We start from the raw sequence: 25,308 nt of genomic DNA, 5'->3' as shown, positions 1-25,308 counted from the left end.
GGTAAGTGAGATTTACTGTGTAGATTTCTACCTGCTCACTTGAACTCAGCGCTTCTTGTGTAAATCAAGGGGAAGTCCAGTCGAGAAGGTCAGAGAATATCTTAAAGAGCCCCGCGTCAGTCAGAAGAAATTTTTTTTTAAGGTACCATACATGTATGTTATATTGTTGAATTATGTTATATTGTTGAATTGTGGGTAAATAATTTCAGATAATTTGTCACAAGTGCACAGGGGTAATTAATCAAGTATGCAGAAAACCTTAAATTGTGCAAATACTGATGTGTGTTTGTTGAGAAAATAGAGCCGTTTTATAAAGGTGGCGCATGGCCAAGATATGTTCTAATGCTGATAACCAGTTTGAATTGATAAATAACCAAAGAGGTGTATGCAAATCTTGTACCTGTGTTGTTGTGTTAAGAAAATATAAAGGGTCTGTAGCACCAAGATTGCTGGCAATTACAGGCACTGAAGTCTCATTTGGTTATGTGGAAAATGATGATGAATTTTATTGTACAAAAGGTTGTCATTTTAAAAAGAGAATTGTTGGAACATTACATTAAGAATGATTGATTTAACATCATAACCTATTGGCCTAGGAACCACATAATTCCAGGTCTAAGACCCATGTGCCGTGCAGTCTCAAACAGCTGCCGTGCACGCAGATAACAGATAGGATTTACTGTCATCTTTGTTTTTGTATCCTTGCACTGTTATATGTACTCTGTCAATATGCTTTTGAAAAGGTGGGGGGGAGTCGGGTTGTCTGCTGAATAATGAAACTAGAGTCTCCTACACGCACTGATAGGTATTTCTAAGCAGTCCCCGGAGTTAGCTGTTACTTTCTGAAGAGAAACAAGCATTAAACTACAACAGGGATACTGATACAAGCAGGGGTCCATATAGGCAGGGGGATAGACCCTTGGAGTAACTTAACAATAATATTAGGGACGCATCTCAGTCATCCAGAAGAAATAATCTATTATGCAGGTCTCACTTGGGGAGCAGTACTAACAAATTCTCCACCAACACAGGGAGGAAGGGGCAACACTACAACCCCAGTCATTTGTCCACAGACGGATTGAAGAAGCTCTTTTAGAGATTCTTTAACAGGAGATTTTAATTCCCTCAAAAGGAGTTATTAAAATACCACATCAGGATGGGTTCAAACCCGTGGATATTGTTGATAACAGGGAGGGTAATGAATCTCTGAAAGGAATTTCAAAAAGAACAGGCTTCCCGTCACTTGACCTAGATAGAGATTCTTTAAAAAGAGATTTTAAGTCCCTCAAAAGGAGTTATTAAAATACCACATCAGGAGGGGTTCCGCGCACGTTCACCCAGGCATGGGAGCGCGGTCTGAAAAGATGTCAGGGCCCGACAAACCCGTGGATATTGTTAACAGGGAGGGTAATAAATCTCTGAAAGGAATCAAAAGAGAAGAAGGGACACTTGACCTAGAGAAATGGGAAAAATTTGCCTCCTGTAACAAGAGTTGGATAATTCATAATAGTAGAGATCAAGCATCCATCTGGATCACTGAAGCACAAGAAAGAGAAAATGAAACAATAAGAAAAGCCAAAGAAAAGAATGCCATACCGAAGGTAACAGTTCACGTTGTCCAAGAACAAAGCAAGTGGAAAATCATAAACCCAACGCAAGGGGCCACAGGAAGGAACTCAAAAGAAGGAACCAAGCAAGATGAAAGAAAGTGTTATTTCTGTAAGAAAAAAGGACATTTCAAGAAGAATTGCAGAAAATACAAGAAATGGTGTGAAAACCAGCAAGAAAAACCTAAAGCATAACTGAGACCTAGTCCAGCAACAGCACCTCCACACTATACCCCACCCTTATACCCAGACATGCATGCACACCAAGGTACCCCTAGTATGAACAGAATGCAATTACCTACAAGCTCACTAAAAGTGAAATTAAAAAGATACGAGCAAGGAAAAGAGTGACGAATAATCAGCCCTATTTTAGAAGGATCTGTGGTTGAAAATCCGAATGATTTACCTGAGCTATGTGTACAGAGTATGCCCCAGTGTCCTGATACTTCATCACAAGAAACCCCAACAAGACCAACCAAAGAAATTGGGCAGCTAAAGTTCCCCTTATGTTTAAACGAGTGATAGACACCTGCAATCAAGTTATGAGTCCAGAAAATAATAGTCCACAATCAGGGACTATAGGCAGCAGGGTGCAATTCAGGCAGAGAGGAGAAACAAGGGATCAAGACACAGCCTCTACAGCTTTTAATGCCCAGGTGCATAATGTACAGAATAAACTGACATATTTTCCAGAAAGACTGTGTCCGGTATGTCAGTTTTGCGTTCCAGAAGGATATGAACATTGCCCAAATTGTGGAAACTGGATTTCACACCATGAACCACCATGCCAAGATATCTATGCAACTAGAAATACTAAAAGACGGTCATCATTGCCTGTTTCTCTGTATCCAGCACAAGTACAGAGAATACGCAACCCAGATAATGCAGCCAGGACGAACAAACCATACATCGTACAGAGCCAACACCACAAACCATGGTATGGCAATGACCTCGCAAATATAGTTGCAGAATCCCCAGATCCTAGATAAAACCCAATAGCAGTTTATGCCTATATGGAAAGAATTCAAACCATATGGACACCGGCATGGGTCGACTACCACCAGTTGTGTGAAGCTATACTAGGACCAGCAACTGCCCAAACAGTAAGCACCATGTTAAAAGCAGATGCAGTAGATGATTGCCCAGCCATAACGGACGTTCCGACAGAGAAAAATAGAACAACGTTTGAAAGTGGAAAGATGTACATGACAAGACTTAAGAGATGGTGTCATGCACAGACACTCAGGGCACCAGCAGCCCCAGACTTGAAACAGGAAAAGACTGAGTCCATCAGAACTTACTATGATAAAGTCACTATACGACACACAAGATGATAGAATATGAAGGTGTGCAACTCCTGTGTCGACAACAGTGTACTCAGTCACCACTGGCAGTTCGATAAAAGTGACTTTACCCACAGGAGACCCAAGGGTTTCAAGAGCTGTTTTTATGCACAACCAGATTCCTCTACGTTTACTTACAGATCAAGCCATTGCAACGACTGGATTGGGAGATTAAGCCCTACCCTTGCAAGAAAGCAAAGATGTAACCTGAAATACAAGCTGCTATACAAGACCAACTCTCACAGGAAAAGTAAGACAAAGAGGAACAACAACTCCCAGCATAAACATCATTATGTTAAACACCAGCCTGGGTGGACTTGGACTAAGAAAATGACATGTCAGCAGCAGTGAGAAAGAATATGCAAGTTAAGAAGGACAAAGAAAGACATCTGACAAGTGGTCAGTACTACCTGGCAAGATTACAGAGATAATGCCATGATTTAAAGCAACAGAAGCTCCGGGGTTTAAAGCAAATAATAAGGAACAAGACAGAAAAAGTTCCAGAAAACAAATGAATGATGCTTCTTCTGCCAATATGAAGTACAAGCTTCTTCAGGTACTCCCCAGTGAACATAATGTCTCCAGAAGAAACAGCAGAAGGTATGATTACAGTCACCTTGCCCACTGGAGAAATACGTTTGTGCCTAATGAATGCTGGAGCCGGCACACGCAGAAGACAGCAGAGGGAGATACCACAAGAACTGATGATATCAGAAATTCTTAAAGGGACAGGAGATGAGAGAAATGCAGTCACCAATACCAGCCCAATTCTTGACCTCGGAGTACATGTCCAGTGACTTTGCTGAAGCACAATGTACTAAAGCTTATCCAAGGAGAATACAGTACACACCAGCAGAAGTTTAACTTTCCAGCAACTTATCAAAGGAAAGAACAAAAAGCCACTTAGAAGCAAGTTAAAACAGAAGTTCAGTATTGGCTCATTCCCGCAGTACCAGTTGTAGAAGAAAGGAAGCAATACTACTGGACCGGAATAGCCCTGTGGAGGGGCTATATCACCAAGTGATATATCCACAAAACACACAGCTAAATACAGGATGTGAATGAACTGCTGATTGCCACCACTACTAAAAGAAGCACCAAGAAGGGGCAGTGTCCTTAGTGAAGTTTCTGAAAGACCAAGACTGCAGAGCCTCAGAAGGAGAAATTGCAGCTAGTCAAGCAAGAGTTAATCTTCCTAGGACACTCAAGGTACCAGACATCTAACAAAAGTGAAAAGGAAAAGATTCAGACTGCAAGCTAAGATGCCAACTAGTGTCAAGCAAGTCAGATGATCATTCCTGGGCCTAGTAGGACACTACAGAACACGGATACCTCTAGCACCAGTCTACATGCAAGCATTGTATGACAACACTGAAAGGGAGGAGGGTCCGCATCCTACATACAGCAACAGATGAATTAGGCTATTGAACAGTTGGAAACAGCAGTTGCCTCATCTCAAGCCCTAGAACTACCTGACTATTAAAGAAGGAGGCCATACATAGAAGTCCTTATGCAAAATCATGGACTGAGGTGAAGACCAGTGGCCTACAACTTAAGCAAGCTTGACAGCGGTAATCAAAGAGCACCTACCGGCATCAGAGCAGTGGCAGCAGCAGCAATAATGAAGGAAAAGGTGACAGACATCATTGTGTTTGATCATCCACTGTGTATACAAGTACCGCACGCTGTAACAGAAATATTAAGTCAAGAAAATAGCAAGCATCTTTCTGCAGCCAGACTTACCAAATATGAAGTGATTGCCTAGCCTTCATGGAATTAGAGACTTTTACCTATTCCTAATGTCCAAGATACACCATTGGACAATACAGACATGAACCTGTTCGTCGATGGATCAAGATATTATGATAATGGATCCCCAAAGACAGGATATGCAGTAACAACTGAAACTGAAGTCATAGACTCTGGAGCATTGCTACCAAGCATGTCAGCACAAGAAGCAGAACTCATAGCAATGACCAAAGCCTGCATACATGCTGAAAACATGACAGCTAACATCTAGTCCCAGGATTACGCTGTTATATGGAAAAGTAGGGACTTCAAAAGTGCAAACGGAAAACCCATCAAACATGCCAGTTTGATTATGGAACTCTTCAGAGCATTGGAACTACCTAAAAGAATTGGAATAATCAAGGTACAAGCACATACTAAGAGCCAAACCATGGAAGCTAAAGGAAATGCATTTGCAGATGCAGAAGCCAAGAGAATTGCCTTACAATCAAAAGAACCTGAGCAAGTCTTTGTAGCTCAAGATGTGAAGCAAATGCCCAGTGAACAGGAGCTGATCAAAATTCAACAACAAGCATCACAAGGAGAAAAGGAGAAATGGAGACGATTGGGGGCAGAAGAAGATGAACATGGACTTTGGAAGTCAAGAGAATTGAAGTACTGTCTACCAGCAGCTCTATTTCCACCTATATTACAAGTAGCTCATGGACAAGTACACCATTCAAAGGAAGCCACGGTGAATAGAGTACAAGAGCATTAGATAGCTCCAGGCTTCAATAAAGCTGCAACAAACTTTGTAGCAGGATGCTGGATCTGTGGAATCAGCAATCCAGGAAAAAGAACCAAGACACCTCTAGGAACTATACCCAAAGCCTCTTACCCATTTGAAAGACTACAAATTGACTATATACAGTGGCGACGAAGCAGTCCATATGAATATGTACTAGTAGCAACGGACATGTCTAGTCCCTGGGCCGAAGCCTGGCCAGTAAGCAAAGCCACAGCAAAACCACTGCAAAGAAACTGATAGCAGAAGTAGTATGTAGATTTGGGATACCTGAGGTTATAGAATCAGATAGAGGTACACATTTCACAGGAGAAGTCATGCAGCATATAATGAAAGATTTGGGGGTACAGCAGGCCTTCCATGTGCCTTACCAGCCCCAGGCGAGTGGGAGGGGGGACATCTGAACTCTGACCTCAAGCTAAAACTACAGAAAATGATAGAAACCAAAAGAACTTGTCCAGAATGCCTACCTATAGTCTTGTTTAATATTAGGACCACACCCATGAAACCTAGTAAGCTGACTCCATATGAGATATTGTTTGGGTCAGCTCTAAGAACAGGTTGTTATTATCCACTACAGTTACAACATAATCATGATGATTTTTACAGGTTATGTACAGGAGGTCTGTAAAACATTGACTAACCTCCATTGCCGAGTGTTTTCTTCCATTCCAGACCCAGAAGGATCAGCTACGCATAAGCTAAATCCAGGAGATTGGGTCTATTTAAAGAGACATGTGAGGAAGACCTTTGAACCAAGATATGATGGTCCATATCAAGTGCTGCTAACCATGTCTACCTTAAATTAAGATGAAAGGTCGTGATACTTGATTACGTGCATCCCACTTGAAGAAGTTGACAGTGACTCTCCAGCCAGAAGAATGAAGTTGCTTATCCTTTGATTGTTGTTAGGGGTAATCCCCAAGGTTTGGATTATAAGTCCAGGGGACTGGTTTACTGAAAGAGAATGTTTCAGGCCTAGATAGTGTAGGTAGAATAGGGAGAAAAAGTGGAATCAAAAAGAGGGGAAATGATAGTGTAGGAGCTTCCGCAGTTTAGTATATATATATATTGATTCACGTTTTTCGCATTTATTAAGATATTTACTGTTATCACAAAATGAGTTGATATGTCCTTAAGAAAAATGTGCAGAGCTGGTCAGAATATTGTATTTGCTGAATAATCTTGTTTTAAGGCATGACTCGTACAAGACAAATGCAACATTAAATGTATTGGAAATGTATCTAGGACGGACAAAGCAACACCAGATATATCCAAGGCTAATTGAGAAGAATAAAGAAAGAAATCTTTTGAGTTTATGTCCAAAAGACTGATAAACGAAACAATAACCAAGGCTGTCCTAGTTGCCACTTCTAACATTGTATGACAATCGATGTATTTTCAAGACATACATGGTGTATTCTGATTGGCTAAATATATTGGCAAGCATAAACCCTTTGTTCTTCTGCTATAAAAATAAAGCCATGATGGCCCCCTAACAGATCAACTATGAACTGCTTAGGTTACACAATGATCCGGTGTCACTTATTCATTCACTGATCTCCAACCGGTTGCTAAGGGAAACAGCATTCTGACTGATGACTGAAGAGAATTCATAATCAGACCTGAATAGGTTAACATACCCTATCAGTATCAACCTTGTAGAACTTAGCAAAGGTGTTTGAAACCCGACCAAGTAACCGCTCGGCAAAGTTAACCCGCTGAGACAACTTGGGCATCCGCCCAACAATAACCCATCTTCCTAGTAGAATGGGTCTCCCCCGACTTTGAAAACGGCAATCCAGCCGTAGAACTAGCACACGGAATCGTATCACAGATCCAGCGTGTAACAGACCGCAGAGACGCAGGCGCCCAAGCACGCTGGGAGCATACCGGACAAACAGAGCCTCTGTTTCCCCAAACTGAGCCCAATTGGCGACATAAATCTTCACAGCCCTGCCTTCATCTAGAGAGATTAAATCAGCCAATGCTGAAGCTACCACAGGCGTAGAAAAAGGCAGGTTTCTGATAAACCCCGAAAACCCTTTTCGGCAGAACTACTATCCGAGTTCTCAATTCTATCCACTTGGAAGATCAAACAGCTCTTGTGAGACAAAGCCGCTACTTCCGACAACCGCCTTGCGGACGCCTAAAAAGTAAAAACATGACCACTCTCCAAGAGAGAAATTTTAACACAACCTTTAATAAAGGTTCCAATCAGTGAGACACAAGAAACGCAACACCACGTCAAGAGCCCACTGTGCCAATGGGGCACAAATGGAGGTTGGATGAGCAGTACTCCTTTCACAAAAGTCTGAACTTCCGGAAAAGGCGGGCAATTCTTTTTTTACAGAAAATTTACAAGGCCAAAACTGTCCTGAAACGGAGCCTAACTGTAGGCCAGCATCCACTCCTGCTTGCAAAGAACGGAGAAGAACGACTCAGCTGAAAATCTACCGTAGGAAGCTTCTTAGATTTACCCCAAGACACATATTCACGCCAAAGACGGTGTTAAGGCTTCGCCGTAACTTCTTTTTTAGCCTGAAGAAGTGTGAAAATGACCTCACTGGGAATACCCGATCGGACTAGGGTATGGCGTTCAACCGCTACCCCCTTAAATGCAGCCGCAATAAGTCCTGATACACACTCGGATCTTGCTGTAACAGTTCCTCCCGTAGAGGAAGAGGCCAGGGGTCTTCTATGAGTAAATCTTGAAGAACTGGATACCAAGTCCTCCTTGGCTAGACCAGAACAATGAGTATCGCCGGAACCTCTGTTCCTCTACTTTTATCCCCTTCAGCAGAGTGAAAGCGGAGGGGACACATAGACCGTCTGAAAACCACTAAGGTATTACGAGGGCATCCACTGCTATAGCTTGAGTGTCCCTTGACCTGGAACCATATTCCTGAAGTGTCTCGTCAAGGCGAGACGCCCACATGCCCAATTGAGGTACTCCTCAAAGACTAGTCACTTCTGCAAACTGTCTCTATGACGACAGTATTTCTCCCAGATGGAAAGCGCGTCTGCAGAGGAAATCTATTTCTCCGTCGTTTACGTCCAGCACTAAGACTACTAATATAAGAGTTAAAATTTATTACTTAACAATACATATGCCAAATAGTACAAACATATGGCTATTAAAATAATTCTCAACTATGTCTGTATACAGTTCCATAAAATGGTATTGCACACTGATATTGTTACTTTAGGGAGTCTTGGTACATCGGCACTTAATGCATTTATACTCCTTATGTCAGTCTGATGGCAACGTGAGGCTCTTTAAGGCAAGCAAGCCAATTAGCAGTGTTTCCTCCGTGTTGATATGCCTAATTACAGGAACAGCTGGAGGGAGGGCGCTGATCTGATGAAATCTCAGCGCTATGCTGCACCTCCGTCTGTTCTATGCTGACAGTCTCCAAAAGCGGACTTTGCAATTTGGGATGGATACTTCTTACCGGACTAAACGTGACGTGTCTTGCGTAGATCTGTTTATCAGCAGATTGTCATCTTTGTCACAGTTAGATGGTGTCCGTGGTAGTATCGTGAAGTAGTCCTTAAATGTGGAGCTTGAGCATCTCCTAGTGCCGTCCGGGTATTTCAACACCGGCTCCCAGTACAAGTGTGCAGCCGCAGACAGGTTGATAAATGGGTCTGTAAATACGGTCCTTACGCGTTTCTCCGCCCTCTTCTCACGGCGGTTTCGTCAGAGGATATGATGTTAGCCATTCTGGCTTAGTATTTAAACCCATATGCTCCAATCAAAACTCTTTAATTAGTGCAAACACCTGCGGATTTAGCCGCCTTTAAAACAAAGTCACATATCTATAAATCTGGCATATAGCAATCTTTAAAAACATAGAGAAAACTTTATTAAATAATCTCTATGTTTATTTTTTTAAAAACAAACGAGCAGAACAATGAATTCTAATTACTAAATCCAATAACACAATATAATAATATAATTTATATATATGCTTTAGATACTTAATTAGCAAAATAGAAGCACAAAAAATCATCATTAGGACTCATAGTATAATGGTTAGAGAGTCCATTCCTCACATATCAAGACCCAGGATCGAATCCCAACAATACTCTCCACATCGGAATTAGATATATAATTTTTATAGGACAATAAGAATATGATTAAAATAACTAAATAAGAGCCCTATTCGGCTCCTTCGCATAATATATATAAGTTTATTATAAATTCTTAAACCAACATACATTTTTATTATATCATTTTTATAGTACAAATAGGGTAATATTTATTCTCAGTGAACTTTTATTGATATTTTACATGGTGTTAATCAGATGATTCAACCTTTATTACCTGATATTATTTAATTCTATATTTTCATTTAGCCCATCAGGGACTAATGTATCCAGGGTAAAGATCCAGAATGCCTCTCTGGTACAAAGTCGACCGAATCTATCTCCCCCTCTCAGGGTAGGAGCAATAAATTTGATTCCTTGTATTTTAATAGAATTAACATTCCCCTCATGTGCTTGTATAACATGCCTAGATACACTATGGCTAATATTCCGATTGATAATGTTCCTTCTGTGTTCTAAAAAGCGTGTATTCAGGCTACGTGTAGTTCTGCCTACATATTGTATTCCACATACACAACTTAGAAGATATATGATATACATGTTTTGACAATTAATGAAGGATTCTATCTGAAAACTTTTTCCTGTTCTGAATGATTGAAACGAGGTACTTCTGTGACATATAAAGTTGCACGATATGCATCTCGTTTTGCCACATCTAAAATTCCCTTTAGTTGTAGAAAGCCAAGAAGTTTTATTCATAGAATGGGTTTTATCTTCCGAATCTCGAAAGAAACTAGGTGACAAATGATTCCCCAGGTTTTTTGCTTTTTGAAAAACTATTTTCGGATTATCCCCTAAACATGGTTTTAATATTTTATCTAATTTTAATATTTCAAAATTTTTGTATAAAATTTTCTTTATCTCAGCAGCACATGTATTATATTTACTAATAAAAGGAAGTATCTTATCATCACTCTTATTAACATACTCATAATTCTTACGTTTAGAGGGTACAAGGAGTGATCCCCTGTCTCTTAATTCGACTTCAAGCAATGATTTATTTAATAATATATCTGGATATCCTTGATCTTGAAACGTTTTGGTTAATTCAGAAGCTTGTTCAGCAAATTTCTTAGCATCTGAACAATTACGTTTTATTCTCAGATATTGCCCTTTGGGTATATTCTTCTTCCAATTTGGATGGTGGCAACTCCTATAGTTTAAATAGTTGCCACAATCTATTTAATGAAAAATTATTTTATAAAAAACTTGCCCAAAACCCCACCGCTCTCTATCTACAAGAATACAAATCCATGTTGCTTGCGGCCTTGACGGTGGGGACAATATCGAAGGAAGAATTTTTGTTTTTGTTTAATCCTTATCCTGTCATCCCCACATATTATCACCTCCCTAAAATACACAAATCTTTAATAGCACCTCCTGGTCGTCCCATAATTTCTGGCATAGGGTCCCTCACTTCTAGTCTTTCTTATTTTGTGGATTCCTATCTACAACCACATGTGAGTAGATTAAAATCTCATGTTAGAGATACTACTCATTTTTTGAATTTGATTAAAGATATAGAATGGCGGCAGTCATATGTACTCCTCACCTGTGATGTTGAGTCTCTTTACACCAACATACCCCATCAACAGGGAGTTGAGGCATGCCGCTATTTCTTAGAAATGGATAAAGATTTGACCCCAGATCGATGTGAGTTTATTTTGGAATCCATAAAATTCATTTTGTCGCACAACTATTTTTTATTTAATTCACAGTTTTTCTTACAATTACACGGTACTGCCATGGGCACTAGATTCGCTCCTAGTTTTGCAAATTTATATATGGGTCTCTTCGAGAAAAAATATATATGGGAGGGGCCCTTTGCAGCGAATCTGGTGCTCTATGGCAGATACATTGATGATTTATTTATTATTTGGGAAGGGTCTGACTTAGTTTCTTCCTTTATATCTTTTCTTAATCTTAACACATTTGGTTTAAAATTCAGTCACGTTTGTCACCCTACACACATCAACTTCCTCGATATTGCCCTCACTGTCAATGAGAGCAGCTTAGCCACAAGCACATATAGAAAGGAGGTTGATTGTGGCAACTATTTAAACTATAGGAGTTGCCACCATCCAAATTGGAAGAAGAATATACCCAAAGGGCAATATCTGAGAATAAAACGTAATTGTTCAGATGCTAAGAAATTTGCTGAACAAGCTTCTGAATTAACCAAAACGTTTCAAGATCAAGGATATCCAGATATATTATTAAATAAATCATTGCTTGAAGTCGAATTAAGAGACAGGGGATCACTCCTTGTACCCTCTAAACGTAAGAATTATGAGTATGTTAATAAGAGTGATGATAAGATACTTCCTTTTATTAGTAAATATAATACATGTGCTGCTGAGATAAAGAAAATTTTATACAAAAATTTTGAAATATTAAAATTAGATAAAATATTAAAACCATGTTTAGGGGATAATCCGAAAATAGTTTTTCAAAAAGCAAAAAACCTGGGGAATCATTTGTCACCTAGTTTCTTTCGAGATTCGGAAGATAAAACCCATTCTATGAATAAAACTTCTTGGCTTTCTACAACTAAAGGGAATTTTAGATGTGGCAAAACGAGATGCATATCGTGCAACTTTATATGTCACAGAAGTACCTCGTTTCAATCATTCAGAACAGGAAAAAGTTTTCAGATAGAATCCTTCATTAATTGTCAAAACATGTATATCATATATCTTCTAAGTTGTGTATGTGGAATACAATATGTAGGCAGAACTACACGTAGCCTGAATACACGCTTTTTAGAACACAGAAGGAACATTATCAATCGGAATATTAGCCATAGTGTATCTAGGCATGTTATACAAGCACATGAGGGGAATGTTAATTCTATTAAAATACAAGGAATCAAATTTATTGCTCCTACCCTGAGAGGGGGAGATAGATTCGGTCGACTTTGTACCAGAGAGGCATTCTGGATCTTTACCCTGGATACATTAGTCCCTGATGGGCTAAATGAAAATATAGAATTAAATAATATCAGGTAATAAAGGTTGAATCATCTGATTAACACCATGTAAAATATCAATAAAAGTTCACTGAGAATAAATATTACCCTATTTGTACTATAAAAATGATATAATAAAAATGTATGTTGGTTTAAGAATTTATAATAAACTTATATATATTATGCGAAGGAGCCGAATAGGGCTCTTATTTAGTTATTTTAATCATATTCTTATTGTCCTATAAAAATTATATATCTAATTCCGATGTGGAGAGTATTGTTGGGATTCGATCCTGGGTCTTGATATGTGAGGAATGGACTCTCTAACCATTATACTATGAGTCCTAATGATGATTTTTTGTGCTTCTATTTTGCTAATTAAGTATCTAAAGCATATATATAAATTATATTATTATATTGTGTTATTGGATTTAGTAATTAGAATTCATTGTTCTGCTCGTTTGTTTTTTAAAAAATAAACATAGAGATTATTTAATAAAGTTTTCTCTATGTTTTTAAAGATTGCTATATGCCAGATTTATAGATATGTGACTTTGTTTTAAAGGCGGCTAAATCCGCAGGTGTTTGCACTAATTAAAGAGTTTTGATTGGAGCATATGGGTTTAAATACTAAGCCAGAATGGCTAACATCATATCCTCTGACGAAACCGCCGTGAGAAGAGGGCGGAGAAACGCGTAAGGACCGTATTTACAGACCCATTTATCAACCTGTCTGCGGCTGCACACTTGTACTGGGAGCCGGTGTTGAAATACCCGGACGGCACTAGGAGATGCTCAAGCTCCACATTTAAGGACTACTTCACGATACTACCACGGACACCATCTAACTGTGACAAAGATGACAATCTGCTGATAAACAGATCTACGCAAGACACGTCACGTTTAGTCCGGTAAGAAGTATCCATCCCAAATTGCAAAGTCCGCTTTTGGAGACTGTCAGCATAGAACAGACGGAGGTGCAGCATAGCGCTGAGATTTCATCAGATCAGCGCCCTCCCTCCAGCTGTTCCTGTAATTAGGCATATCAACACGGAGGAAACACTGCTAATTGGCTTGCTTGCCTTAAAGAGCCTCACGTTGCCATCAGACTGACATAAGGAGTATAAATGCATTAAGTGCCGATGTACCAAGACTCCCTAAAGTAACAATATCAGTGTGCAATACCATTTTATGGAACTGTATACAGACATAGTTGAGAATTATTTTAATAGCCATATGTTTGTACTATTTGGCATATGTATTGTTAAGTAATAAATTTTAATAAATTAATGATATTTGATTAAAAAGCGCTCCCTGATATATTTATATCATTTTCGTTTTTTGGTTCAATTGATTGGTATTCCAGCAGTACCTATTTTTGGGAGCAGCTATAATCAAAATATTTTATTGAAAAAACGAGCAGAACGTTTGAATATACAAGCGCTAGGAATTGTATATATTGTTTAATATAAGAGTTACCAGTCTTATCACCCAGCGGAAAACTATTTCAGCTTCTGCCATTGCAGCTTTGCTCCTTGTTCCGCCACTGCTGCCAAGTCGTCTGACAGAATTAACACGGGCAGCTCACGAAGAATATGTCCGTTGAAAATAGCTCTTACTTCAAGAAAGCTCATTGTAGACCAGGTTCGCAACTTGACCTTTTCCTCTGGAAATACTTCCCATGCAAAGACCGCTACCCAGTCTCGGAGATCTGCACCCATGTAAACCAGGATCTAATCGTGAAATCCGAACCTTCATCCCTCTAGGAAGTGAGAACTGAGGAGACCTCACAGAAGTGATATCCTGGCCATTAGAATTATATTCTGGTGCATGTGCCGGTGAGCCCCGGACCACATTCCCAACAGGTCCCGTGAAAACCACTCTGGCATTTGACCTGCTCACCGAAAAAGGCCTCTTAGGCCGCACCCAACTTCTTCATCAATGGAACAACAGATGGATTGGTACTGCAAATCTGATCCGACTAGAGTCCTCAGACCTCTTACCACAGGAAAGCACAGAACCTCAACCGTTCAGTATCTACTCTGATACCACCTCCAACATCTGTGTCGTTGAGAACATCAGCGCTTCCCTGTGTTGAAGAACAGACAGAGAGAAATAACGATTTGCACCACTCGTTACTTGACCTCGCCTCAATCAGGCGAACATCTCATTACAGAATAACAATGGATCTTACTATTTAAAGAAAACCATCACACTACCATCACTCCAGTGAAATGGCAAAGACCATCCTGGCTATCGTTCCAGGTAATCTGAATGCATAGAACAACGCATGTAAACTATTATTATTGTTAACCGGGACAGGAGGACAAGGCCCTGAACCTGACGCACCTCTGATATGGCGTTGCGTATTATCTCCCCTTCCAGATGGGAAATGGTAAGATCTATTAGGAAAACAGTGAGGGAAAACAACTGTAACTCCAGACATTCCCCCCCTGGATTCTACAAGTAACTCACGGGTTCTGGTCTATTCCCGGACTAACTGAAAAGTAGTAGATGAGTCCCCACCGCAGTGGGGTCCAGGCGGGTAGACTCAGCCCATGTGGTGGATGTGTGAGAAACAGAAAAGAACCTACGCTTCTGCGAACCTACCAAGGCTGCAGAACACTAACCTTTTCACACTCCATCTGCACAGAAAGGAAAAAAGCCCGGTATCGAACTAGTTAAATCGACTGCATTCCAAAAAAGAATGCGTCACCAACCATCGTGAGGGAATCTAACTCACCAAGTTAGATTTATCAGCAGCATTCGCTGAGATTGACTGAACTGAGGCCTCCCCAAACAGCGGCACACCGTCCCAGGGAAAAAACTCTAGTATCTCTCGGAGTCAGCCACCGTATTTCCCCGGCTACCTCCTGTATACGCACTGCAGCCTGCCTATAGAGACAACCAAACATAAGGAAAATCCCCTATCTCTGCAGGATAATTCTATCGGATGTCCTTCCGAATATAAACACTCCCTCCTGTGCATGTAATGAATGTAAGTCCAAAGAATAGAAATAAAATATCACTTAGCTTCCTGTATCCGATCCTTCGTGACAGGGCCCCGTGTCGACCAGGAGTTGACTTTCACAGTATTCTATCCACGGCGGGAAAAGAATAAACATTCGGACTCCTTGAGAGGACTGGAGACCCACTCGTCATGGCTGACCTAGAGCTTTATCAACAGAGCGACCAGCACATGAGAAGGAATACTATTACTGCAGCATTCATTATAATACACATATACACACATATCCCACCTATATATACACATACATATAACATACATATAAGCGGATTGTCCGGAACCCTCGGGACCCAAGTGACATCAATATGTACTGAATGTGTATGACCATGTACTGAATCCGCAGTTGTGGCTCTACCAGGAAAGATTATAGTCGACAGAAAACCTAGTAATCGTCGACAGCAGGGAGTAGTAACCAGGCAAAATAACATTCTTGTGACCCCGAGGGGTACGAGGGAATTATACATAAATATTTTTAATAGCATTCCCCCACAAATATATTCATGTCTGTGCTCGAGCCCCAGACTCCCTGAACCGAACCATATAAATACCTATAAATATATATACAGGTATAAGTTAGTTACAGCATGTCAATTTACACCCAGTAATAACAGTTGGTGCCGACAGGGTCACCCACCTACTACTGTGTCTCCCCTACAGTGTTACTATGAACAAGTATAGCACAACCGATCTGTTGACTCAGTATCAAGTACCAAACAGGTGTCGGCGATGCCGACAATGAACCCCAGAGGCGTTTGTGACAGAACATTCACACATGTCGACACAAGTGTATATCTGACATGGAACACACAGAGTATACACAACCATGAGTACATGCCCATTTCCAAATTAAATAGTGTTATACATTCCTACATAACACTAACAATATGTGCCCCCCCCTTGTTTGTGCTATACACATGTTTTGGCGGAGACATTGAGAAAAAATGGCGCCGTCTCTTGCTGTGAGGGCTAAGTCCCGCCCCTTATCGGCAGGCGGTAGCCCGTTATATTATAACCATTATATGTAGACAGGGGACCATACACAGTGGCTACCCACTGTATATGTGCTCTGGGAGTGTAAAATAATGTAAAACCTAACAATAAAGTCTTTAGAGAAACTCAGGAGAGCTCCCCTGGGGTGTGTCCAGTCTCTCTGGGCACAAAGTCTAATAGGTCCTACACACTGGCCGATTTTTTGAAAGATATGAACGATCTCGTTCATCGCTGGTCCCCCGTCGGCTGTGCATGCAGGCCAATATGGACGATCTCGTCCATATTTGCCTGCAGTTCTATGGAGCCGCGTGACGGGGAGAGTGAAGAAACTTCACTCCCCCCGTCACTGCCCCCCCCGCCACCGGGTAGCTCATCGGCCGTATCCGCCATCGGGCAGCTCGGCGGCGGGTCGGCCAGTGTGTAGGGCCCTTAACTGAGGTCTGGAGGAGGGGCATAGAGGGAGGAGCCAGTTCACACCCAGTTTAAGTATTTATAGTGTGCCCAAGCTCATGCGGATCCATCTATACACCATGGTCCTTTTGGAGTCCCCAGCATCCTCTTGGACATAAGAGAAACATCACATTGAATGCTGGTTTTCACCACCGCTTCCAGTGTACACAGGGGGGCTATAGCGAGTCCCGTATGCCTCCAGGGCCCCTGCCATAGCACCGCTCCAAAACTGGGGGACCCCTTTAGCGGGGCCCCCTGATTGTACTCACCACTCTTCTCACCTTCCCCCAACTCCGACGGTGCAGGTATACTGTCGCCCAAACATCCCGAAAATAACAAAGTTTAAAATAAAACTGAAGAAAAATCCTCTGGAGCTCCAGAGTGGTATCCTCTCCTGAGGGCACATTGTTATAAACTGGCTGCAGTAGGGGACATAGAGGGGAGGAGCCAGCACACCCAGTGGAAGAAATTAAAAGTGCACCGGTTCTTTGGACCCCATCTATATCCCATCGTACTAATTCCCCAGTATCCCTTATGGATGTCATTTTCAACGTAGAATTTTAGTATCATTTCATTAGTATATCAGTGTAATAGGGGTTGATGGTTCCTGATGTATGAGATACACCAGAGAGTGTGGGGAGGAGACTGGTCAGATCTCTGGACTGGTAACACACAGTGATATGATGTAAGGGGGAGAGCAGGAGTATAATAGGGGCTGATGGCTCCTGATGTATGAGATACACCAGAGAGTGTGGTGAGGAGACTGGCCAGATCTCTGGGCTGGTAACACACAGTGACATGATGTTGGGGGGAGAGCAGGAGTATAATAGGGGCTGATGGTTCCTGATGTATGATATACACCAGAGAGTGTGGGGAGGAGACTGGTCAGATCTCTGGGCTGGTAACACACAATGACATGGTGTGAGGGGAGAGCAGGAGTATAATAGGGGCTGATGGCTCCTGATGTATGATATACACCAGAGAGTGTGGGGAGGAGACTGGTCAGATATTAGGGCTGGTAACACACAGTGACATGATGTGAAGGGGAGAGCAGGCGTATAATAGGGGATGATGGCTCCTGATGTATGAGATATACCAGAGAGTGTGGGGAGGAGACTGGTCAGATCTCTGGGCTGGTAACACACAGTGACATGATGTGAGGGGGAGAGCAGGAGTATAATAGGGGCTGATGGCTCCTGATGTATGAGATATACCAGAGAGTGTGGGGAGGAGACTGGTCAGATCTCTGGGCTGGTAACACACAGTGACATGATGTGAGGGGGAGAGCAGGAGTATAATAGGGGCTGATGGCTCCTGATGTATGAGATATACCAGAGAGTGTGGGGAGGAGACTGGTCAGATCTCTGGGCTGGTAACACACAGTGACATGATGTGAGGGGGAGAGCAGGAGTATAATAGGGGCTGATGGCTCCTGATGTATGAGATACACCAGAGAGTGTGGGGAGGAGACTGGTCAGATCTCTGGGCTGGTAACACACAGTGACATGATGTGAGGGGGAGAGCAGGAGTATAATAGGGGCTGATGGCTCCTGATGTATGAGATACACCAGAGAGTGTGGGGAGGAGACTGGTCAGATCTCTGGGCTGGTAACACACAGTGACATGATGTGAGAGGAGAGCAGGAGTATAATAGAGGCTGATGGCTCCTGATGTATGAGATACACCAGAGAGTGTGGGGAGGAGACTGATCAGATCTCTAGGCTGGTAACACACAGTGACATGATGTGAGGGGGAGAGCAGGAGTATAATAGGGGCTGATGGCTCCTGATGTACGAGATACACCAGAGAGTGTGAGGAGGAGACTGGTCAGATCTCTGGGCTGGTAACACACAGTGACAGGATGTGAGGGGGAGAGCAGGAGTATAATAGGGGCTGATGGCTCCTGATGTATGAGATACACAGAGAGTGTGAGGAGTAGACTGGTCAGATCTCTGGGCTGGTAGCACACAGTGACATGATGTGAGGGGGAGAGCAGGAGTATAATAGAAGCTGATGGCTCCTGATGTATGAGATACACCAGAGAGTGTGGGGAGGAGACTGGTCAGATCTCTGGGCTGGTAACACACAGTGACATGATGTGAGGGGGAGAGCAGGAGTATAATAGGGGCTGATGGCTGCTGATGTATGAGATACACCAGAGAGTGTGGGGAGGAGACTGGTCAGATCTCAGGGCTGGTAAAACACACAGTGACATGATGTGAGGGGGAGAGCAGGAGTATAATAGGGGCTGATGGCTCCTGATGTATGAGATACACCAGATAGTGTGGGGAGGAGACTGGTCAGATCTCAGGGCTGGTAAAACACACAGTGACATGATGTGAGGGGGAGAGCAGGAGTATAATAGGGGCTGATGGCTCCTGATGTATAAGATACACCAGAGAGTGTGGGGAGGAGACTGGTCAGATCTCTGGGCTGGTAACACACAGTGACATGCTGTGAGGAGGAGAGCAGGAGTATAATAGGGGCTGATGGTTGATGTATGAGATACACCAGAGAGTGTGGGGAGGAGACTGGTCAGATCTCTGGGCTGGTAACACACAGTGACATGATGTGAGGGGGAGAGCAGGAGTATAATAGGGGCTGATGGCTCCTGATGTATGATATACACCAGATAGTGTGGGGAGGAGACTGGTCAGATATTAGGGCTGGTAACACACAGTGACATGATGTGAAGGGGAGAGCAGGCGTATAATAGGGGCTGATGGCTCCTGATGTAAGAGATACACCAGAGAGTGTGGGGAGGAGACTGGTCAGATCTCTGGGCTGGTAACACACAGTGACATGATGTGAGGGGGAGAGCAAGAGTATAATAGGGGCTGATGGCTCCTGATGTATGAGATACACCAGAGAGTGTGGGGAGGAGACTGGTCAGATATTAGGGCTGGTAGCACACAGTGACATGATGTGAAGGGGAGAGCAGGCGTATAATAGGGGCTGATGGCTCCTGATGTATGAGATACACCAGAGAGTGTGGGGAGGAGACTGGTCAGATCTCTGGGCTGGTAACACACAGTGACATGATGTGACGAGGAGAGCAGGAGTATAATAGGGGCTGATGGCTCCTGATGTATGAGATACACCTGAGAGTGTGGGGAGGAGACTGGTCAGATCTCTGGGCTGGTAACACAGTGACATGATGTGAGGGGGAGAGCAGGAGTATAATAGGGGCTGATGGTTCCTGATGTATGAGATACACCAGAGAGTGTGGGGAGGAGACTGGTCAGATATCTTTGCTGGTAACACACAGTGACATGATGTGAGGAGAGCAGGAGAATAATAGGGGCTGATGGCTCCTGATGTATGAGATACATCAGAGAGTGTGGGGAGGAGACTGGTCAGATCTCTGGGCTGGTAACACACAGTGACAGGATGTGAGGGGAGAGCAGGAGTATAATAGGGGCTGATGGATCCTGATGTATGAGATACACCAGAGAGTGTGGGGAGGAGACTGGTCAGATCTCTGGGCTGGTAACACACAGTGACATGATGTGAGGGTGAGAGTAGGAGCATAATAGGGGCTGATGGATCCTGATGTATGAGATACACCAGAGAGTGTGGGGAGGAGACTGGTCAGATCTCTGGGCTGGTAAAATACAGTGACATGATGTGAGGGGGAGAGCAGGAGTATAATAGGGGCTGATGGATCCTGATGTATGAGATACACCAGAGAGTGTGGGAGGAGACTGGTCAGATCTCTGGGCTGGTAACACACAGTGACATGATGTGAGGAGGAGAGCAGGAGTATAATAGGGGCTGATGGCTCCTGATGTATGAGATACACCAGAGAGTGTGGGGAGGAGACAGGTCAGATCTCTGGGCTGGTACCACACAGTGACATGATGTGAGGGGGAGAGCAGGAGTATAATAGGGGCTGATGGTTCCTGATGTATGAGATACACCAGAGAGTGTGGGGAGTAGACTGGTCAGATCTCTTTACTGGTAACACACAGTGACATGATGTGAGGAGAGCAGGAGAATAATAGGGGCTGATGGCTCCTGATGTATGAGATACACCAGAGAGTGTGGGGTGGAGACTGGCCAGATCTCTGGGCTGGTAACACACAGTGACATGAAGTGAGGGGGAGAGCAGGAGTATAATAGGGGCTGATGGCTCCTGACTCCCTCACTGGGAAAATAAATATTCCTCATTCGTTGTACTGACAGAGGAGGGTGTAGGATAAGAGATTGCTGTAGTGACTGAGCAGGGAGAATATGTGACTCTTTTCTGTAATAAGTGTTTATTACTCACCTGTGCTGATATCTGTAGGGATCTCCTCCTCCTTACACTGCTGATCACCCCTCACATACGTCTCTTCTTCTCCCTCTGTATCTTCTGCCTTTATATCAGTCACATACGTCTCTTCTTCTCCCTCTATATCTTCTGCATTTATATCAGTCACATACGTCTCTTCTTCTCCCTCTATATCTTCTGCCTTTATATCAATCACATACGTCTCTTCTTCTCCCTCTATATCTTCTCCCTTCATATCAGTCACATACGTCTCTTCTTCTTCCTCTGTATCTTTGATTTTAATATTATTTAATTGGGCTTCACCCTATGTAAACAAGACAAATATAATGACACACAGCTCCTCTACACAACATATAGTGACAGCAGTCACTTTGGTTTATTGGGACGACCCTATAGCCCACCTACCTGATCCTCCTGTGGGATCCTGTGATACTCCTCTGTACAGTCCTGGGTATACAGAGGACGGGGGCATCTCTCTGGGGTATCTCTGTTACTGGGCCCATCTGTAGGAGACACACAGTGACTGAGTACAGTGTATATATGTGATTATCAGATGATGTGTGTATATAGGGGCCCCCATACCTGCTCTCCCCTGTACAATACATGACAGTCTCCTCTTACCCAGTGATGTGAGGGGCCGGTGATTCTCCATCATCACGTCCTTGTACAGACACCTGTGTTCCTCTATATACTCCCCCTCCTGCATGGAGACATAGACAGTGACATCCTGACACCTTATAGGCACCTGACACACACAGTGATACAGTCATCACCCAGTCACATCCCCTGGTGTTACTGTATAATGTCCCATTCCCAGCAGTCACCTCTCCAGTCATCACCCAGACACATTCCCTGGTGTTACTGTATAATGTCCCATTACCGGCAGTCACCTCTCCATTCATCACCCAGACACATCCCCTGGTGTTACTGTATAATGCCCCATTCCCAGCAGTCACCTCTCCAGTCATCACCCAGACACATCCCCCGGTGTTACTGTATAATGCCCCATTCCCAGCAGTCACCTCTCCAGTCATCACCCAGTCACATCCCCTCGTGTTACTGTATAATGTCCCATTCCCAGCAGTCACCTCTCCAGTCATCACCCAGACACATCCCCTGGTGTTACTGTATAATGTCCCATTCCCAGCAGTCACCTCTCCAGTCATCACCCAGACACATCCCCTGGTGTTACTGTATAATGCCCCATTACCAGCAGTCACCTCTCAAGTCATCACCCAGACACATCACCTGGTGTTACTGTATAATGCCCCATTCCCAGCAGTCACCTCTCCAGTCATCATCCAGACACATCCCCTAGTGTTACTGTATAATGCCCCATTCCCAGCAGTCACCTCTCCAGTCATCACCCAGACACATCCCCTGGTGTTACTGTATAATATCCCATTCCCAGCAGTCACCTCTCAAGTCATCACCCAGACACATCACCTGGTGTTACTGTATAATGCCCCATTCCCAGCAGTCACCTCTCCAGTCATCATCCAGACACATCCACTAGTGTTACTGTATAATGTCCCATTCCCAGCAGTCACCTCTCCAGTCATCACCCAGACACATCCCCTGGTGTTACTGTATAATGTCCCATTCCCAGCAGTCACCTCTCCAGTCATCACCCAGACACATCCCCTGGTGTTACTGTATAATGCCCCATTACCAGCAGTCACCTCTCAAGTCATCACCCAGACACATCACCTGGTGTTACTGTATAATGCCCCATTCCCAGCAGTCACCTCTCCAGTCATCATCCAGACACATCCCCTAGTGTTACTGTATAATGCCCCATTCCCAGCAGTCACCTCTCCAGTCATCATCCAGACACATCCACTAGTGTTACTGTATAATGTCCCATTCCCAGCAGTCACCTCTCCAGTCATCACCCAGACACATCCCCCGGTGTTACTGTATAATGCCCCATTCCCAGCAGTCACCTCTCCAGTCATCACCCAGTCACATCCCCTCGTGTTACTGTATAATGTCCCATTCCCAGCAGTCACCTCTCCAGTCATCACCCAGACACATCTCCTGGTGTTACTGTATAATGTCCCATTCCCAGCAGTCACCTCTCCAGTCATCACCCAGACACACACCCTGGTGTTACTGTATAATGCCCCATTCCCAGCAGTCACCTCTCCAGTCATCACACAGACACATCCCCTGGTGTTACTGTATAATGCCCCATTCCCAGCAGTCATCTCTCCAGTCATCACCCAAAAACTTCCTCTGGTGTTACTGTACAATGCCCCATTCCCAGAAGTCACCTATCCAGTCATCACCCAGACACGTCCCCTAGTGTTACTGTATAATGCCCCATTCCCAGCAGTCACCTCTCCAGTCATCACCCAGACACATCCCCTGGTGTTACTGTATAATATCCCATTCCCAGCAGTCACCTCTCAAGTCATCACCCAGACACATCACCTGGTGTTACTGTATAATGCCCCATTCCCAGCAGTCACCTCTCCAGTCATCATCCAGACACATCCACTAGTGTTACTGTATAATGTCCCATTCCCAGCAGTCACCTCTCCAGTCATCACCCAGACACATCCCCTGGTGTTACTGTATAATGTCCCATTCCCAGCAGTCACCTCTCCAGTCATCACCCAGACACATCCCCTGGTGTTACTGTATAATGCCCCATTACCAGCAGTCACCTCTCAAGTCATCACCCAGACACATCACCTGGTGTTACTGTATAATGCCCCATTCCCAGCAGTCACCTCTCCAGTCATCATCCAGACACATCCCCTAGTGTTACTGTATAATGCCCCATTCCCAGCAGTCACCTCTCCAGTCATCACCCAGACACATCCCCTGGTGTTACTGTATAATATCCCATTCCCACCAGTCACCTCTCAAGTCATCACCCAGACACATCACCTGGTGTTACTGTATAATGCCCCATTCCCAGCAGTCACCTCTCCAGTCATCATCCAGACACATCCACTAGTGTTACTGTATAATGTCCCATTCCCAGCAGTCACCTCTCCAGTCATCACCCAGACACATCCCCCGGTGTTACTGTATAATGCCCCATTCCCAGCAGTCACCTCTCCAGTCATCACCCAGTCACATCCCCTCGTGTTACTGTATAATGTCCCATTCCCAGCAGTCACCTCTCCAGTCATCACCCAGACACATCTCCTGGTGTTACTGTATAATGTCCCATTCCCAGCAGTCACCTCTCCAGTCATCACCCAGACACACACCCTGGTGTTACTGTATAATGCCCCATTCCCAGCAGTCACCTCTCCAGTCATCACACAGACACATCCCCTGGTGTTACTGTATAATGCCCCATTCCCAGCAGTCATCTCTCCAGTCATCACCCAAAAACTTCCTCTGGTGTTATTGTATAATGCCCCATTCCCAGCAGTCACCTCTCCAGTCATCTCCCAGACACATCCCCTGGTGTTATTGTATAATGTCCCATTCCCAGCAGTCACCTATCCAGTCATCACCCAGACACATCCCCTGGTGTTACTGTATAATGTCCCATTCCCAGCAGTCACCTGTCAGGAATCGACTTACCAGACTGGCATCCGTCCGCCGCTGCGGTCTCCGTCCTGGCTCCCTGCGGTCGCCTGTCGCCTATGCCCCTGCCATGGGACGTCATCAAGGTCCTGGGAGCACTCCTGAGCCAGCGGGCGTGTGCGCGCCGCGTCCCCGCTGGGCCGCGGCGTGGGCGCCGCCATGACAGTTTCCAAGCAGCTAGTATACTGCGGCCAATCCGGTGCGTGGCCGCACCCACTGTCCTTTTCTCCATCCAATCCCTGCACACCATGGGGTATATAGGAGGCTACAGTTTCACCTCACAGGCATCCTGGACTTTGTGTCATTCTGACAACCTGCATGAAAGGATCGGCTCCTGTTTCTCCTGAGTTCCTGGTTCTCTGCTAAGAACTTATACTCCTGGTGATTCTGCTTACTCCCGTGGAACTTCAAGGCTCAGCAATACCAGCAACCTGCATTGGGCTTCACACTC

General features: G+C 43.8%; 1 protein-coding gene across 1 annotated transcript in view; it reads right to left on the bottom strand.

Moving 5' to 3' along the window:
- LOC134983660 (uncharacterized) overlaps positions 1–25,308 on the bottom strand; it is a 211,576-nt gene that overhangs the window by 168,446 nt on the left and 17,822 nt on the right. The window contains exons 3-4 of the mRNA XM_063949327.1: positions 21,927–22,005; positions 21,711–21,808 (exon numbers count right to left, since the gene is read on the bottom strand). Of these exons, the coding sequence (XP_063805397.1) occupies positions 21,711–21,808; positions 21,927–22,005 (177 nt within the window). The remainder of the gene's footprint in view (positions 1–21,710; positions 21,809–21,926; positions 22,006–25,308) is intronic.

This window comes from Pseudophryne corroboree, assembly GCF_028390025.1.
Source record: "Pseudophryne corroboree isolate aPseCor3 chromosome 3 unlocalized genomic scaffold, aPseCor3.hap2 SUPER_3_unloc_20, whole genome shotgun sequence".
NCBI classification, from domain to species: Eukaryota; Metazoa; Chordata; class Amphibia; order Anura; family Myobatrachidae; genus Pseudophryne; species Pseudophryne corroboree.
Note: the sequence above shows the minus strand (reverse complement) of the source record. Positions and strands in the feature narration are given on the sequence as shown.